Source organism: Drosophila montana, unplaced genomic scaffold, assembly GCF_035044405.1.
Source record: "Drosophila montana isolate Dmon_TW-CO22-7 unplaced genomic scaffold, ASM3504440v1 contig_3833_1, whole genome shotgun sequence".
In the NCBI taxonomy this organism is placed as follows: Eukaryota; Metazoa; Arthropoda; class Insecta; order Diptera; family Drosophilidae; genus Drosophila; species Drosophila montana.
Genome location: NW_026998704.1, coordinates 1,556,342 through 1,571,331, shown reverse-complemented (window position 1 = coordinate 1,571,331; position 14,990 = coordinate 1,556,342). Strand labels below are relative to the sequence as shown.

The 14,990-nt window shown below is 41.9% G+C and overlaps 3 protein-coding genes, 2 long non-coding RNA genes and 2 other non-coding genes across 7 annotated transcripts; 4 read left to right on the top strand and 3 right to left on the bottom strand.

Moving 5' to 3' along the window:
* The first annotated feature begins 263 nt into the window (after positions 1-263).
* LOC135437834 (uncharacterized) lies at positions 264-1,251 on the top strand. The gene is made up of 4 exons (XR_010437761.1): positions 264-406; positions 618-678; positions 888-948; positions 1,147-1,251. It is a non-coding gene; the product is annotated as an uncharacterized LOC135437834 (long non-coding RNA).
* On the top strand, positions 717-798 carry LOC135438010 (small nucleolar RNA Me28S-Cm3227). Its single transcript, XR_010437792.1, has one exon. It is a non-coding gene; the product is annotated as a small nucleolar RNA Me28S-Cm3227 (small nucleolar RNA).
* LOC135438009 (small nucleolar RNA Me28S-Cm3227) lies at positions 994-1,076 on the top strand. Its single transcript, XR_010437791.1, has one exon. It is a non-coding gene; the product is annotated as a small nucleolar RNA Me28S-Cm3227 (small nucleolar RNA).
* Positions 1,252-1,548: 297 nt separating the features above from the next.
* Positions 1,549-3,137, top strand: LOC135437833 (uncharacterized). The gene is made up of 6 exons (XR_010437760.1): positions 1,549-1,638; positions 1,830-1,890; positions 2,067-2,355; positions 2,558-2,609; positions 2,804-2,856; positions 3,046-3,137. It is a non-coding gene; the product is annotated as an uncharacterized LOC135437833 (long non-coding RNA).
* On the bottom strand, positions 3,127-4,335 carry cyp33 (cyclophilin-33). Its single transcript, XM_064695909.1, has 4 exons — positions 4,050-4,335; positions 3,599-3,988; positions 3,363-3,535; positions 3,127-3,302 (listed from the first exon to the last, which is right to left on the bottom strand). The coding sequence occupies exons 1-4, from the start codon at positions 4,248-4,250 to the stop codon at positions 3,158-3,160; spliced, it is 909 nt and encodes a 302-aa protein (XP_064551979.1). The 5' UTR covers positions 4,251-4,335; the 3' UTR covers positions 3,127-3,157.
* Positions 4,336-4,639: 304 nt separating this feature from the next.
* On the bottom strand, positions 4,640-5,534 carry LOC135437832 (serine palmitoyltransferase small subunit B). The gene is made up of 3 exons (XM_064695910.1): positions 5,377-5,534; positions 5,076-5,287; positions 4,640-4,839 (listed from the first exon to the last, which is right to left on the bottom strand). The coding sequence occupies exons 2-3, from the start codon at positions 5,194-5,196 to the stop codon at positions 4,655-4,657; spliced, it is 306 nt and encodes a 101-aa protein (XP_064551980.1). The 5' UTR covers positions 5,197-5,287; positions 5,377-5,534; the 3' UTR covers positions 4,640-4,654.
* A 464-nt stretch (positions 5,535-5,998) lies between these two features.
* Positions 5,999-14,947, bottom strand: Cc2d2a (Coiled-coil and C2 domain containing 2A). Its single transcript, XM_064695899.1, has 8 exons — positions 14,807-14,947; positions 13,225-14,750; positions 11,918-12,887; positions 9,159-9,442; positions 8,382-9,089; positions 6,816-7,054; positions 6,631-6,754; positions 5,999-6,215 (listed from the first exon to the last, which is right to left on the bottom strand). The coding sequence occupies exons 2-8, from the start codon at positions 14,725-14,727 to the stop codon at positions 6,024-6,026; spliced, it is 4,020 nt and encodes a 1,339-aa protein (XP_064551969.1). The 5' UTR covers positions 14,728-14,750; positions 14,807-14,947; the 3' UTR covers positions 5,999-6,023.
* Between the last annotated feature and the right edge of the window lie 43 nt (positions 14,948-14,990).

Below are 14,990 nucleotides of genomic sequence, written 5' to 3'. Positions count from 1 at the left end.
TTTAAGTGGTTCTCGGATTTTATTTTATATATGTATATCGCTTAAGCCTAAAAGAAAAGAAAATTAATGACATTTATTGCTTACCATCAGACTAAATTTTTTAAAACATCGAAAAGTGCTGTTGTCATATTAGTGTTGTGTAAACGTTCGCTTTTCGGTATTTTTAGTTATGTATAATAAATCTAAAAGAACCTGGTCACACTACTGGTTGGTCTCGTTCATTTCCTGTTCGTTTCCTCAGTCAATCGATCGATTCTTTCTCTCAATCCACTAATACTTTGTGCATCATCAGTTATTATTAAATTTTGCTTACTTCTTAATACTCAGTATAACATTATCTCTGCTGTAGTATCACAATTTTTATATATTTTGCGTAACTTTTAGTAAATATTTAAATCAAAAAGTGGTAAGTAGTCTCAAAAGTTTTGAGTATATAACGCCTCAAATTGATGATTGTTCTTTTTCTGAAGAGTCGAATGATAGTGCCCTTGCAAAAGGGTTACTAGAGTTCATATCTTGTAGAAAGAATAAGAACGGCCAACTGATTGATGCATTAAAAATTAAACATATGAATACATCTATTATGTGCACGCTAATGCTCCGTGTTCTTTTTGCAGCTGCCGCAATTAGTTGCACGCACGTGGTCGAAAGCCGATTTCTGCAATGGAAGCCCCTCAGGTAAGGTTTAAGACTTCAGAATCTATGTTAGTAAAACGTTTTATGTGATGATAAGTTTACTCTTAACAAAATGCTGTTGATCTTTAACTTAAAACTAAACCAAAAGGATTCTGATAATAATTTAAATTCAACAATAAGTTGAGCTAATATCAGACGGAAAAACGAACCCCATTTCTCTTGCACACTAACGCCGTATTTTCTTGTTGCAGCTGCCGCTGATAGTTGCACGCACGTGGTCAGAAGTCGGTTTATGGAATGGAAGAAACTCAGGTAAGCTTTGAGACTTGAGAGTAGAATTTCAATGATAGATTTAAGTTTCTTCTGATGATAAGTTCAATCTGAACAAAGTGCTGTTGATCTACAACTTAAAAACTAAACCAAAAGGATTCTGATAATTATAATTCAATAACATATTGAGCAGAAAAGTCACGCGAAAAAACTAACCTCATTTATTTTTTACCATTGCAGGACTCGGACCAAGGCCAAGGCTAAGCAGTTCAGTCTGATGCATGGTAAGTTTTGAAGTTTTTTTTTTTTACGCTTTTTAATTTCACAATGATGAAAAGTAATTACCGTACGATATTCGTGATTAAAAAACTATGGCTGCAATTTTGCAACTGATACATATTTGTTTTAATTGTAATCCCTAAAATAAAAACACCGCGTAACGAATTGCTTTATCTTTTCTATGATTTCAGTGATATCCATTGAAACTGGCAGTTTTATGCGCGACTATGAGGTAAGTTATTATCAACAAACATTTGCATTGTGTTTTCAAAATGATGAAAAGTAATTACCGTACGATTTTCGTGATTAAAACTCTATGGCTGCAATTTTGCAACTGAACTTTAAACGCAATGTAAAAAAATCACAATTTATAACAACTTGTCTAATAAATTATTTGTTGCTTTCAGTCTGATTTGCTACAAATGAAACTAGATGTTCGCGTTGCTCAATGAGGTAGGTTTCACCGTCATATTGTTTGTAGATTTACTATATGTATGTTTAGATGATGAATACCTTTTATCTATTATAACTTTCGTTCTACTGAGTAGAAAATGCGGAGAAATATAACTGAAATAAGCATTTATAGTAATTTATTGAACACAATTATCGATTTTCAACTAACAGAGAATTTTGTATATTTGCAGTTTCTTCAATAAGGGTCCAGTCCGTTGGGCAATGGGATTCTAGGATTGTCGGTACCTAAATGTAAGCATTTAATTTTTAGTCGTATAATTTCTAAGTCTCATCTTGATGATAAACTTACTCTGAATGCTATGCTGACCAACCAAAGAAAATTAACCAAAAGGATACTGATCAAATTAAATCGATTTAACGATTGAACCGTTTGCGTGGGCTCTACTAATCATTTTCTCCGTTTACAGGGTATCTTTGACGAGGAAGTGTCGTGATGAATGTCCTACTTCAAGTCTGCATCAAGGTAGGTCCATTTTTCGCTGCGCCTTAGTTAATGTGTTGTAAAATTTATCATGATGTTTACTTCAGTATAGTTCATTAGAAACAAACATGTTACAAATTTTTGAAGCTGATATTTAACTATGTATAAAATTTCGATTATGTAGACAAAACGTATAATTAGTTTTCGTTGTGTTTTGCAGTTGTCGGATTCTTTGATGATCAAAGAACTTTCATGGATAAATTCAATGCTTTGAGGTATGTTTTAATGTTATATTGACGCCTGCAACCTCATGAATTTTATCTGATGAATTATCCTAAATCAGGATCCCTCTACTGAGTAGAACCCATTAAAAACCATGCGGTCAATCTTTCCCCGACTGAATACAATCGTTGGCTCTACTTATAGATTTATTATACATAATTTAAAAACTAACATAAATGTCTTCTTTACTTACAGCTTTGACTGCTTTCCTGTCGACATGCAGCAATCGGATTAAAGTCTTTGAAAGGTGTGTTTATTTAAGAATTTCAATTGAAATAAAAATTGTTATCTGATGAATTTTCCTAATTCAGGATCCCTCTACTGAGTAGAACCCATTAAAAACCATGCGGTCAATCTTTCCCCGACTGAGCAAAATTATTAAATAGTTTTAAATCATCTTAATGCGACAATTTTCAACAACTTGTGTCTTTACTCTTGCAGGTCACTTGCTGCTTCCAACTATTGGTGTTTATGTCCAGAGAAACTCCACAGAGGTAAATTGCACTTAATTGCTCTCTAGTTAAATGCTTGAATATGATGAACTTCCCAATAGGGACCCAGCTGAGTGAATAAAAACCATGCTGTATTAACTTTCTTCTTTCCCCAACTGAAAGCTGACTACTTAAACAACGCATTAGACTAAGTTGTACAAAGTACTAATTTTTATATTGTTTTATTTTCAGATGCGCTTTGACCGGACCACGATTTTTTACAATTAATTTATATAGTAAAAAATTCCGTTGAATAAAAAGAATAAAACCAAATACTTCTTAAACTATGTTTTTATTAAGCCTTTCACTTAAGTTCACCGCAAGCATAAATGATAATTTTCTGGGAAGGTGTGCCCGATTTGTTGCCACATCGTTCCATCTTGCGCACGACGTCCGCGCCGCTGATCACATGTCCAAAGACCACGTGCTTGTTATCCAGCCAGTCGGTTCTGTGAGGAATAAACATGGGATCAGATATGCCTATCTAAAAATAGTTTTGTAGTCGTTACTTTGTGGTGCATATGAAGAACTGTGAGCCATTTGTGTTGGGACCTGACTTCGCCATGGACAACGTGCCGAAGCTGTTGTGTTTTAAATTGAAATTCTCGTCGTTAAACTTCTTCCCATAAATCGATTTGCCACCGGTTCCGTTGTGATTTGTGAAATCTCCGCCTTGGCACATCTAGAATATAATAGTTCAGATATGATAGTTCAGTGCTCCAGTATAATTTAAAGTCTCACTCACAAATTCTGGAATAATGCGATGGAATACGCAGCCCTTGTAGCCATAGCCCTGCTCGTGCGTGCACAGCTGGCGAAAGTTCTCTGCCGTCTTGGGCACCACATCGGCGCGCAATAGCATGACAATGCGTCCAGCATCATTGCCGCCAATGCGTATATCAAAGAACACCTGGGGATTGCGCTTTTCCGACTTCTCAATTACCGCTGGCCCCGTTGATGGCGTCTCTATCTTTTCCTTATCTGCTTCTGTCTCACCCTCGGGTTCTAGTGTGGCGCCCGCATGCTTCTGCAGCCAGTCATCATCCGCCCAGACCGGCTTGAAGCTGTCCTCCTTGACGCGCACAGGTTTGGCTAAGTTGACACGTATCGTACGGCCGCATAGCTCTGAATCATTCTAAAAGCAAGAACGGGCTTTAATGTTGGACTCGAGCAATTTTACTGCTACGGCGGCTTACCATGTTATCGATGGCAGAGGCGGCATCTTCATAATTCTCGTACTCAATAAAGGCAAATCCCCGATGTTTTTGCGACTCGTAGTCGACCGGCATTTGAATATCCGCAATATCTCCGAATGGTATAAACGCATTGTTTAGCAGCCTTTCTGTGACCTCGTCGGCCAGGCCACCAACATAAACAGTCCGCTTGTCATTCGACATTATTCACATAAACGTTTATTTTTCAATTACTTTTGTAAATAAAATGCGCCAGCTGCAAAACAACATTGGTCGCTTACTCTCGAGCGAGTTGGCAGCAACAGCTGGCGCGGTGCTGCCAGCTCGAACGAATTTTTTATTGGGTGGCAACGTTGCCAAAACGGAAGCGCGGGCTTTAACATAAACTGATATCTTATTTAATTTTTATTATGTATATACTATGTGGATTATTAAAATGCTTGTTTTGCATATTTTGACAGCTTTTAATTAACAACTTGTTATGTGAAGAACAGGTAGAACTAATAAAATAGTAATAATAATAATAAAAAAAAAGAAAAAAATAAGAAAGTTTATTTTTTGTTCATAAATAATTTAGCTTTATTATTCATAACTAACTACTAAAAATGTTACGTAAGATAAGACTGATTGCTACTGGACATGCCCTCTGCTTCCACATATTTGATATTATTGTTAGAAAGATTTGTATTCCTTATCACCGGCATTAGAAAGCCAACGAGCGTATGACAATAGCCGGGCACGTACGCGTACGAAGCGTAGAGTATAAGGGAAAGACAGCTGCCGATGAGTAGGTCTGTAAATATTGAAAGCAATTACATTAACGTTAATATAGAAGCATTATTTATGTATTAGGCCACCATTAGGCTACAGTTAGTCGTTGTCTCTCCGGGCGAAGACTGACCGAAATAGATAAGATACCGTTGGGCGGTGCCAGAGAAAGAGAGACAGCCAAATACTAGATGATAGACCCGGGCCTAACGATTGGTAATCGCTGGTTAATGGCTGCCTTCTTGGCACCTGGCTACTTACGGCAAAACACTTTCTCCCATGGCTCGCAGATGGCAATCTGCGTGTTCAGCTCATACAGTCTATACATCCATATCACATAGCGCTTGAATTTCGCATATTTCTCAGCTATTTCCCTATACATATCGTACCAGGTGGGTATGGGCGGTACGAGTTTGGTGCACAGTCTATACGTGCTGAAGGTGCGCGGTGAACTAAACTGAACCGAAATGAACCTGGCCAAATCAGGAAAAGAAACAAACCACAACCACGCCACAAAGTATACGTTATCATAACAATTTTGTAAATAGAGTTAAATACTTACTTTCCCGTTTTCCGTACAGAGAGATAAAGAATTTGTTTTATTGATTAGCGTTGGCATTTGGGCATTATCTATGAAGACAGCAGTGTTTATCAGTCGAAGCCAACGTCACGTAACCCTTGACGTTATTTTGGATGCACTGATTCATAATCACAATCAGGCCATCAGTGGCACTATGGACAGCAGGAACACCCAAACGGACAGAACGTCGTTTACATAGGCGTTGATATGCACGGCCACACAGAACTCGACGTCGGCGTTGTTATTATAGTGTATGCAGGTGGTGCGAATGCGCTCCGATATGGCTGCCAGGTTGGTGTACGCAAAGTTGATTGTAAACCCATAAAGCTGTGATTTAAACAAATGCTGTCATATTAACTGATATCACGATATCGTACGTATTATAGGGCCGGCTTATAAGGCAACAAATGATATACAAGAATTACATGACATTTTGTGGACTTAAGTAAACGAAATCAATCAATTTTTATCAGCGATTCAGCTCGCTTTTCTGTTAAAAAATGTTTGCTTTACATATTTAAAAGAAGCTTCAGGTTAGTCAACTGGAAAGAATTTACCATACATATTCACATAGTATTTATTTTATTATTATTTATTATTATTTTGGATGCACTGATTCATAATCACAATCAGGCCATCAGTGGCACTATGGACAGCAGGAACACCCAAACGGACAGAACGTCGTTTACATAGGCGTTGATATGCACGGCCACACAGAACTCGACGTCGGCGTTGTTATTATAGTGTATGCAGGTGGTGCGAATGCGCTCCGATATGGCTGCCAGGTTGGTGTACGCAAAATTGATTGTAAACCCATAAAGCTGTGATTAAAACAAATGCTGTCATATTAACTGATATCATGATATCGTACGTATTATAAGGCCGGCTTATAAGGCAACAAATGATAGACACGAATTACAAGACATTTTGTGGACTTCAAGTAAAGGAAATCAATCAATTTTTATCAGCGATTCAGCTCGCTTTTCTGTTAAAAAATGTTTGCTTTACATATTTAAAAGAAGCTTCAGGTCAGTCAACTGGGAAGAATTTACCATACATATTCACATTGTATTTATTATAAGGAAAAAATAACTGAATTTTAATGGAAAAGGTAGAAGTTATCAATAAGGAGCTACGTTCAAAATTTCAAGTCTCTGGCTGTTATAGTTTATGATGTCGACTGAGCAGGACGTATATATATACTTTATGGGATTCGGGGTATCAATCGAAACTCACCCTAAAGTTGGGATACTCGCGTTCCAGTTCCTCGCTGTAGGCGGGCTCATCGTAGCGACCGCCCGCGCTTGTGCTTAAGTTCTCCAATTCGCTTAAGATTCTCAGCAGTTGCGGCTGAAAGGCACTACAAGGAGTTGGTTAACAGTTGATTGTTCTGGCTGTCACCTAAATGCTGAATCACCCACCGATTCCAGAAAGTTTTGCGTGTGGTGCGCCAAGCGCTTATCTTCTTCATGATCTTGCGCTCAATGTGCTTCTGCAGTTGGCTTAGATCGTAGGTGCGCTTGTAAACATAGTCCAGCTTGTGTATGCCACACTGTGGCGCCTCCTGACGCTTGTTAAACAGCGGCAACCAACAGTCGCCATCCTGCACATTGAAATTTGTCATGCTAACGCGCTCTTCCGCTTGAATATTGATATAGATCTGTTCCAGAACACAAGAGATTATCAGATAAAGACGAGAAAGAAGGGCTATCTTCGGCACGCCGAAGACTTAACACCCTTGGAGACCCAACCTTTTCATAATGCTCATAATGCTTTGCCCGTATCTAAAAAGCACAGGGACAATAGTTATTCCCGAGTTTGGTCAAGATATCTTACAAAACCAAAATGTTTTTTGTACAAGAACCTCATTTTCGACCGATCGTTCCTATGGCAGCTATATGATATAGTAGTCTGATCCAGCCGGTTCCGATATATGTACTGCGTGCAACAGAAAGAGGGACTTCTGCAAAGTTTCATGACGATAGCTATATCGACTCGGCTGTTGATACTGATCAAGAATATATATACTTTATAGGGTCGGAGATGTCTCCTTCCATGCGTTACACATTTCGAGACAAAATTAGAATGCAAGGGTATACAAAATAAACAAGTTACAGTACGTTAGTCGAAAATGTTTGACTACGAGATGTCCTGAGATCAGCGTGGAGCTAATTTTACAAATATTCTTACGTCTGTGCTTCACGCAATTTCATCAGTGTTTATATCTTTATGAAATAATCACCGGCATAAATATGTGATTCAAGGAACTGTTAATCTGTATACCTTTTATACTATACGATTTCAGAAAATCGTTTCTTATCGGAATAATTGAAATTAGGCGACAAACCAATGAGAATTTAACTTTTTTACGAGAATATATATTTCAACGGGAGGGACAGACGGGAGATGCTACCTTCTTCCTATTACACTTGATTTAGATCTATATAGAAAAGATCTATAGAATCTATAGAAAAGTGCAATACTCTAGATCTGAGTAAACCATACGAGAGCCTATATATAAAATCTTTTATCTTTGGCTCTTATATGCTCAAAACACGAGGATTTCTATTTAGATTCTTATCAGTTTTATGGAGAAGGGATTCGATTTGATGATTTAAATAGAAGAAGCTACGTCGAAGAGGCCTTCCTCAGTGTGGGACATACATTTGCCCAAAATCATATTTCGTATTTCGCCCACTCTCTAGCAGAAACACGGCTACCTTGTAGACATATAACAGCTATGTATGCGATACAGTAGTCCGATTTTGATAAGATTTTGCTTCTAGGTACATAAGTAGAGTGCATAAAGAAGCTCGTTAGTGCAAAGGTCGGTATGCGTATCTAGAAAGCCAAAAAAAATATTTCATTTGATTTACCGGATTCTTCCAGTTCTTGGTAAAATGTAGATAATCGAGTTTTCGATACAAGTACTTAATTTTCGAACAGACAGGAGATCTATCTATCGGCCGGACCGGGATTGCACTTACGTTTTTTGCGGCCACAATGGAGTACACTCGCGTTAGGGGGCAAAAGGTATCCTGCAGCTGGTAGCGCTTGCCTGTGGTGGGTGCCACAAGCAGCAGGTCGCCGCTTTCCGTCTGTCGATAGATGACAAATGTGCACTCGCCATAGGGACAGGCCAGTCCAAGTACCAGCCAGCAGTCGAGGCCCAGCGACAGCATATAGTTACAGAGGAGCACGCCCAAATCCTTGGCGGAACACCAGGTGCTATCGAGCAGGGCCTGGTTGTCTAGCCAAACGCCTTGAAAGTTCTGGCAGGCATCCAGCTGACTGCGCACCGGGCTAAGCAGTGAGACAAAACGACAAACACGCTCCAGCTGGGTCTCATTGGGCAGCGGCACGGGCTCCAGCAGACGCGTCAGGCAGACCCGCTTGCCATGTGAGGTGCAGACGAGCGGCTCCATATAGCGCTGCGGATGCGGCAGCAGCTGTTGGATCTCCAAGCGGCGCTCGCGCACAAATTGCTGCAGCTCGGGCAGCTCCGCGCATGCCAGGCCGCCTATTTGAAGCGGCGTCACCTGGCAGCCGGGCTCGATGCTCAGATAGAACCACAGATGGACGCTTTCCTTGAACTCGGGATATTGCTCCACGGATATATTTGTCACAGACTCGATGAGCGGTCTTTTGTAACCGACCAGCACCTTCGGCATGCTTAGCTCAATGCATCCCTCAAACTGAAATGGGCAATGGGTTGGTTAGTCGCAGCAGTCCATGCGGATGCCTGTCCTTTGTTGCGACCTTACCTTGCGACTGGCTAGCAGACTGCTCATGGGCACACGATATTCGCCGAGCCAATTACATTGCACCCGCTGATAGATATCTGCTGCCTCGTCCGTGTACTGCTGCTCGACCATCTCGTCGAACAGGCTGATTTTCAGATCTTCACGCAGATCACTCGGCTGACCCGTAAGCTGTAGCTGCAGTTGCTCATTCCAGGTGGGATTCGATCCTTCTGCCGTGCGACTGCGACACAGCCTTTGGCCATAGCTCAATGTTATAAATGGACGCACGTTCGAGTACATAAGCGCTGCAAAAAAGATTAACAAAGGTTTACAATATATTTGCACACACAGATCAATTTTATATATTTTTTGCAATTGCTGTTAGCTAGCCGGAAGTCGATAAGCGTCGATACCTAGCCACGATCTTCAAAGCATATCTTGTAGATTCAACGAGCTATAAACGTCGCTAATAAATACCTCTTCTTTTTAGAAGTAGAGTCGCTTAGCAAGTCAACTTACTGATTAGCCCCTTTGAAAATCGAGAACATATTGTCGACCCAAGACACACAAATGTGACTGTCATTGCATTGAGATTTAAACGTGAATACTAAATTAAGACGACTGAATTACTGAATTAAGTTAACATTGTGAATAGGGTATTACGAGGTCGCCTGCACTCAACAGACTCTTTAGACTAGAGAACTTTTACTTTTTGGAAATCTAATCGGCTATTTTATGAAATATATGTATAAAAAAAAATCTATATCGCATGAACAACAGCAAGAGCCGACTACACAATACTCTAATCCGCGTGTCATAATTCTTAATGGTTGGACTCGTGCCATTGGGAGGACAGCTTATATAAAAAGTTTCTAGATTCTAGCTACCCATTTAAGAAATCCTATATACTTTTTTATGCCCCTGTATAGGACTGTAAAGAAAACATTTTTTTTGTTTCAAATATTTTTCCCAATTACGAGCTTTACTAATATTAATACATATCTGCACAGCCGTAAGGGTATTTTATTCTGACCGTGTCCAAGATAACCTTTCTTTTGCGATAATAAATTAGCTAATTTGGGGGCTAAGTGAGCATATGTATTGTTCTTTAGTACTAAGTCGTGGCATGGCAATGGAGGAGGTCATATTTAAGTGGTCCGCTCTGCTGGTACTGATGCAGCTTGGCCTGGCGGGCCCGGCAAGTGGCCAGAGGATCTTTGATCGATGCAGCCTCGCGTTAGAGCTGGATAGACTCAATGTGCCGCGCGATGAAATACCCAAATGGGTTACTATCGCAGCCCAGTTAAGTAGCTACAAAACAGACGCAAAGAGTCCCATAAATGGAGAAGGTTATCGCAATTATGGAATATTTCAAATCAGTGATGGCTGGTGGTGTCGATCGGACAGTGGGAGTAACAAAAATCTCTGCAATGTGAACTGTGAAGATCTGCGTACCGACAACATTAAAGCATCCCTCGACTGCGCCATAATTGTAAAAAAAAATCATGGCTGGGGTGCCTGGTCAAATGCCTTGAGTACTAACAATATTAACGTCGATGATTGCTTCACATCGCAGACAAGCTCTGTTAGTGGAACTGCACCTGAAGCTGGAGCTGGAAGAGCTAATGAATCATTCGCCGACTTGGTAGACAACAATGTGCAACCAACAGGAGCGCTCTGCAGAAAACGCGAATTTCTATAATCTATTGCTCAGCAGGAGTTAATAAATTTTCATTTCTATATATGCTTTCACTTTCATTGATATGTGGAGATTTTTTGCTTCGAGATTTGTGTGTATTGCAAAAGGAAGAACGATTCTATATATATATGTGTTTATTACTGATAACAGTGTCGGTGCGATAGCGGAAAAAGTTGGGTAGTAGGTGCTTAAAAAACTTGATAATAATTTAACTATTATTAAATATTAAAACACAGTAATTTTCATATTTTGATAAAAACACGTAAAATTTGTCTAGTCGGGAGACTAGGTGACTGGTGACTCCTCCCAAAGGGATATTAATTAAAATAAAAAATAAAAATATAAAAAATCAATATAGTAAGGATATCTTCGGCATGCCGGAGATATAATACTCTTGCAGACATTTGCTTAACGATTTAAGAATAGTAAGGCTCGCAAATGGTGAGTTTGATGAACATTTATTAGCAAACAGAATATTTTCCCATACAATAATTTATTTTCGACCGATCGATCCTATGGCAGTATCATAAAGCTGCCGTGGTCCGTTGTTGATAAGATTTTCCATATATATGAGAAGCGTAGTCAATCAAATAAAAGCCGGGTTTTATCTTTATAAACAAGAAATTGCGACCGAGCCCGTGAATCCCGATGCAATATGCTGCATCCCACGTCTCGCCCAACCGAGAATCGAAAGGAAAGCGAACGCGAATATATAGAGTATGTAGCTTGATAAGAGGAAGAGAAGACTGCGAGCAGAATATTTTATAATAATGCTTGTTATAATCATCAGAGACCCTGAACGGTTCATGTAAGGCATATTTAGTTGAACAAAATTGAAGCGATAAAGAGATATATATGTTTATTACATGTTAGTCCAGTAGGGACAAAGAAGTTTAATTGGAAGAGTTGAATATGAAGAGTTATGAATAAAGCATAGTTCTACGATTAATTGGAGAAGGAAGATTAGTTAATGATATAGTGGTCCGACATTAGAGAGCGGAAGTCCCCACACTAAACATTTAGGGGTCTCATTCATGTTTGTATTGTGTTTGCCATAAAAATAAAGCTGGCTGCTACTCACTTTGTGTTACGAACAAACTGGCGCTCAGATCGCTGCTGGTGCCTGTGCTGCTGCTGCGCCGTGCCTGTTGCTCCACGTTGAGGATGTGGCGACTGCGGACTGGAACACCTGTTGCACGCACCACATGCAGTGAGATGTTAAACTGTTGGACCACATCCGAGGCACACGTTGGCTGTGGCTGCCATGTGGGCTCTCGCGGGGGTGCGGCTGTTTGTCCAAAGAGCAGGGAGCACAACGCGCGCCAAAGTGCTGACCAGCCGGTGGACTGCTCGAGACCATCGCCCAGCAGCTGAAGGAGCGGCAGCGGCGTTTGCAACAGCTTGGCCCTTTGCACGCACTGGCTGGTTATGGTCTCGTAGAGCAAATGGAGAAACTTGCGGCCGCGATGCTTGTGCAGATCAATCGGATTCCAAACAGTGCCCGGGTCCAGCACCTGGGCGGTATTAGCATTCGGCTCAAGTTCCTCCAACTCCACAATTTCATGCTCCAGGGCGGGCACAAAGCTCAGCTGCTTTGTGTGAAAATTGCGTTGCTGGTGACGCGAATGCAGCAGCTGAAAGCGTCTGTTCTGCAGAAGCTCCTCCACGCCGCACAGCTGCAGCTGATGCTCGGCAAAGATTAGCGGGCCCACATTATCGGAGACATGCCCTGCATCGTTGGGTGACCGGGGCGTGGCCCTTACCTCGGCGGCCGTGGCCGATATCGGAAGTCTGTCCGCCATCAACGTTTGGCAAACTGTCTCCGGCAGTCTCTGTATGTCTTCCAGGTCACTGCTGATGGCGCCATCGGGACAATAATAGTCGATGTGCAGATAGAGATCGCCAGCCAGCTTGGGACGCACTGCTGTCGCAGTTGAGGCCACCCGGAAAGCAAGCTTCTGTTCCGTCTTGCCCCTCTCCGTCACCTTCAGCGGAGTGCTTATCAGGGCCAGTCTTCGACTGTGCGACGTTATCGTCGATTTCTCATACAGCTGCAATCAAACATGGCAAAGAATCAAAAATGAGCCGTAGAGATATGCACAGGCGCAATTATAGCCTCTATGAATTCGTGGTTTCGTGCAAATGGGCTCCAAGCCCAAAAAGTATAGATAAACAATGAAAGCAGTTGTTGTAGCCATATTCGTTTGTCTGTCCGGTATTTTAGGCAACATGTTCATGGTTCGTCCTATATATATATATATATGTCAAAGATAGTTCAAATGTTAGGAAGATCGGCGCTGGTTAAGATAAGAAACGTGCGGCAATTCGATGCTTAGTATAGGCTATTTTTGGTCATGCACTGTCAGAATACATTATTTAACTGCTTACCCAAATGTTGAGCTGCTCTGGATGCGAGCGATTGAGCAGAACGCCAAGACTCTCGTTCATATCCACATGCAGATCCGGTTCCAGGCGATAACTGCGCGTCTGAGCCACAAACTGGCCGTCCAAGTAGAGCTTTAAGAAGTAGTTGCGGTCCAGGTTCAACTGCTCGTTGCTTGGCCCGGAATGGAGCGTTGACTCATCGGTTGGCAGCCGCAACAGGTACACCTTTGGTTCCTCAGGATCCTGAAAAGCGCGCTCGTATTCTGCCTTCAAGCTCTCCATGATCTCAGCAAACTGCGGCTTACGTGGCGGCTTGGTGTGTGAGACTGAGGGCTGCTCGCTACTCCAGATGCGTCGCCGGTGATAGTAGACCTCCAAATGCTCGCGGTACACCTCGGCCAGATCGGCCTCGAAACGCTCTTTCCATGCTGAGCAGGCAGCATCCAAATCCGCTGGCGGTACCAGCCGCAGGCTAAGCCTAAAGCGTGTGCACTGGAACTGTTGCTGCTTGCGCAACTCCTTCAGCTTGGCCCACTGTGTAAGCAGGCGCCGAAGCAGCACGCGCTGAGCCGTGGACTCGGCGTAGTACCGTTTCCGCAGCTGTTGCGTCAATTGCAGTTGGCGCTGTATGTGCACCACCAGCTGCGATGATAGCTCCTGCGGCTGCTGATGGCTGCTGGAATCGAGCAGCCGAGCAGCGACATTGCGAGCTATTTGCAGCTCCTCGCGCAATTTCTTGCAAATCTTATTCTTCACATTGTGCATGTACAAGTCGTAGAGATCTTCCAGTTGTTGCGACAGGCGATGCTCTTCCAGAAACTGCGGATGGGCGCTGAAGCGCAGCTGCTTGAGGCACAGTTTCAGACAGCGACTCGTGGGCAGTCCCTGGAACTGAGCAAACGGCACAGGCGCCAGGAAAACGCCTTTAAACTGCCTCGGACAATTGCTCCGATATAGCGTCGCATCGATGATAAACCGGCAGGTGTCCGAGTCCGTGAGTTGAGCTATTAGCCCGGCACTTAGCTTGCCGGTAATTCCGTTGGCTTTGGCCTCCTCCAGATAGCGATTAAGCATACGAATTTGATAGGGCTTTAGGTGAGACCCGCCATCGAGCAACTGCAGCGGCAAATGTAGCCTGTCGCTGGGTGTATACAGGAAGCTGTCGTCATAGCGATGCAGTTGTCTGTGCAACTGGGGCGACACTATTGGCGGCTCGGATAGCTCGATTTGTATAAAATTCGCAGCTAAATTGTGTGGAGATGCGGCTCCATCGATCGGTTGTTTATCACGATTTGAAATGGAGGCAGACTCGTTAGCTTCCGTGTAATGGAAGAACTGCAGACTCCTTGCTTCCGATTCCTGGGCATCTTGATGTCCAAAGACTTTTCCGCATTGGGACAGCAACATTTGCACTTCTCTCTCGGTTTTGCGATAAGAACGGGTCGTTTGCGTTTTGTGTTTCTTTTTGGTGCGCTTGCTTTTATTAGAGTCTGTTTCTCGCTCCATATTTAGTTGCTTTTCCCTTTAATCTAATTAAATTTTAATAAAACAAAAACCGCCTGTCACTTCTGAAAACAAAAGTTACCGTTTGTTTTGTTTTTGCACAGGGTGTTCCAGTTGCCATGACAGCCAGTGGGGAAGTGCGTTGCGGCTATCGGCTATCGATATTTAAAATACGCTTACGAATCGATTCTTTTGAACTAATATTCACCACAGCTGCCAAATAAAAAAATCCAACTTTTATTCAAATGAAGCAATTTCTGTGAAGC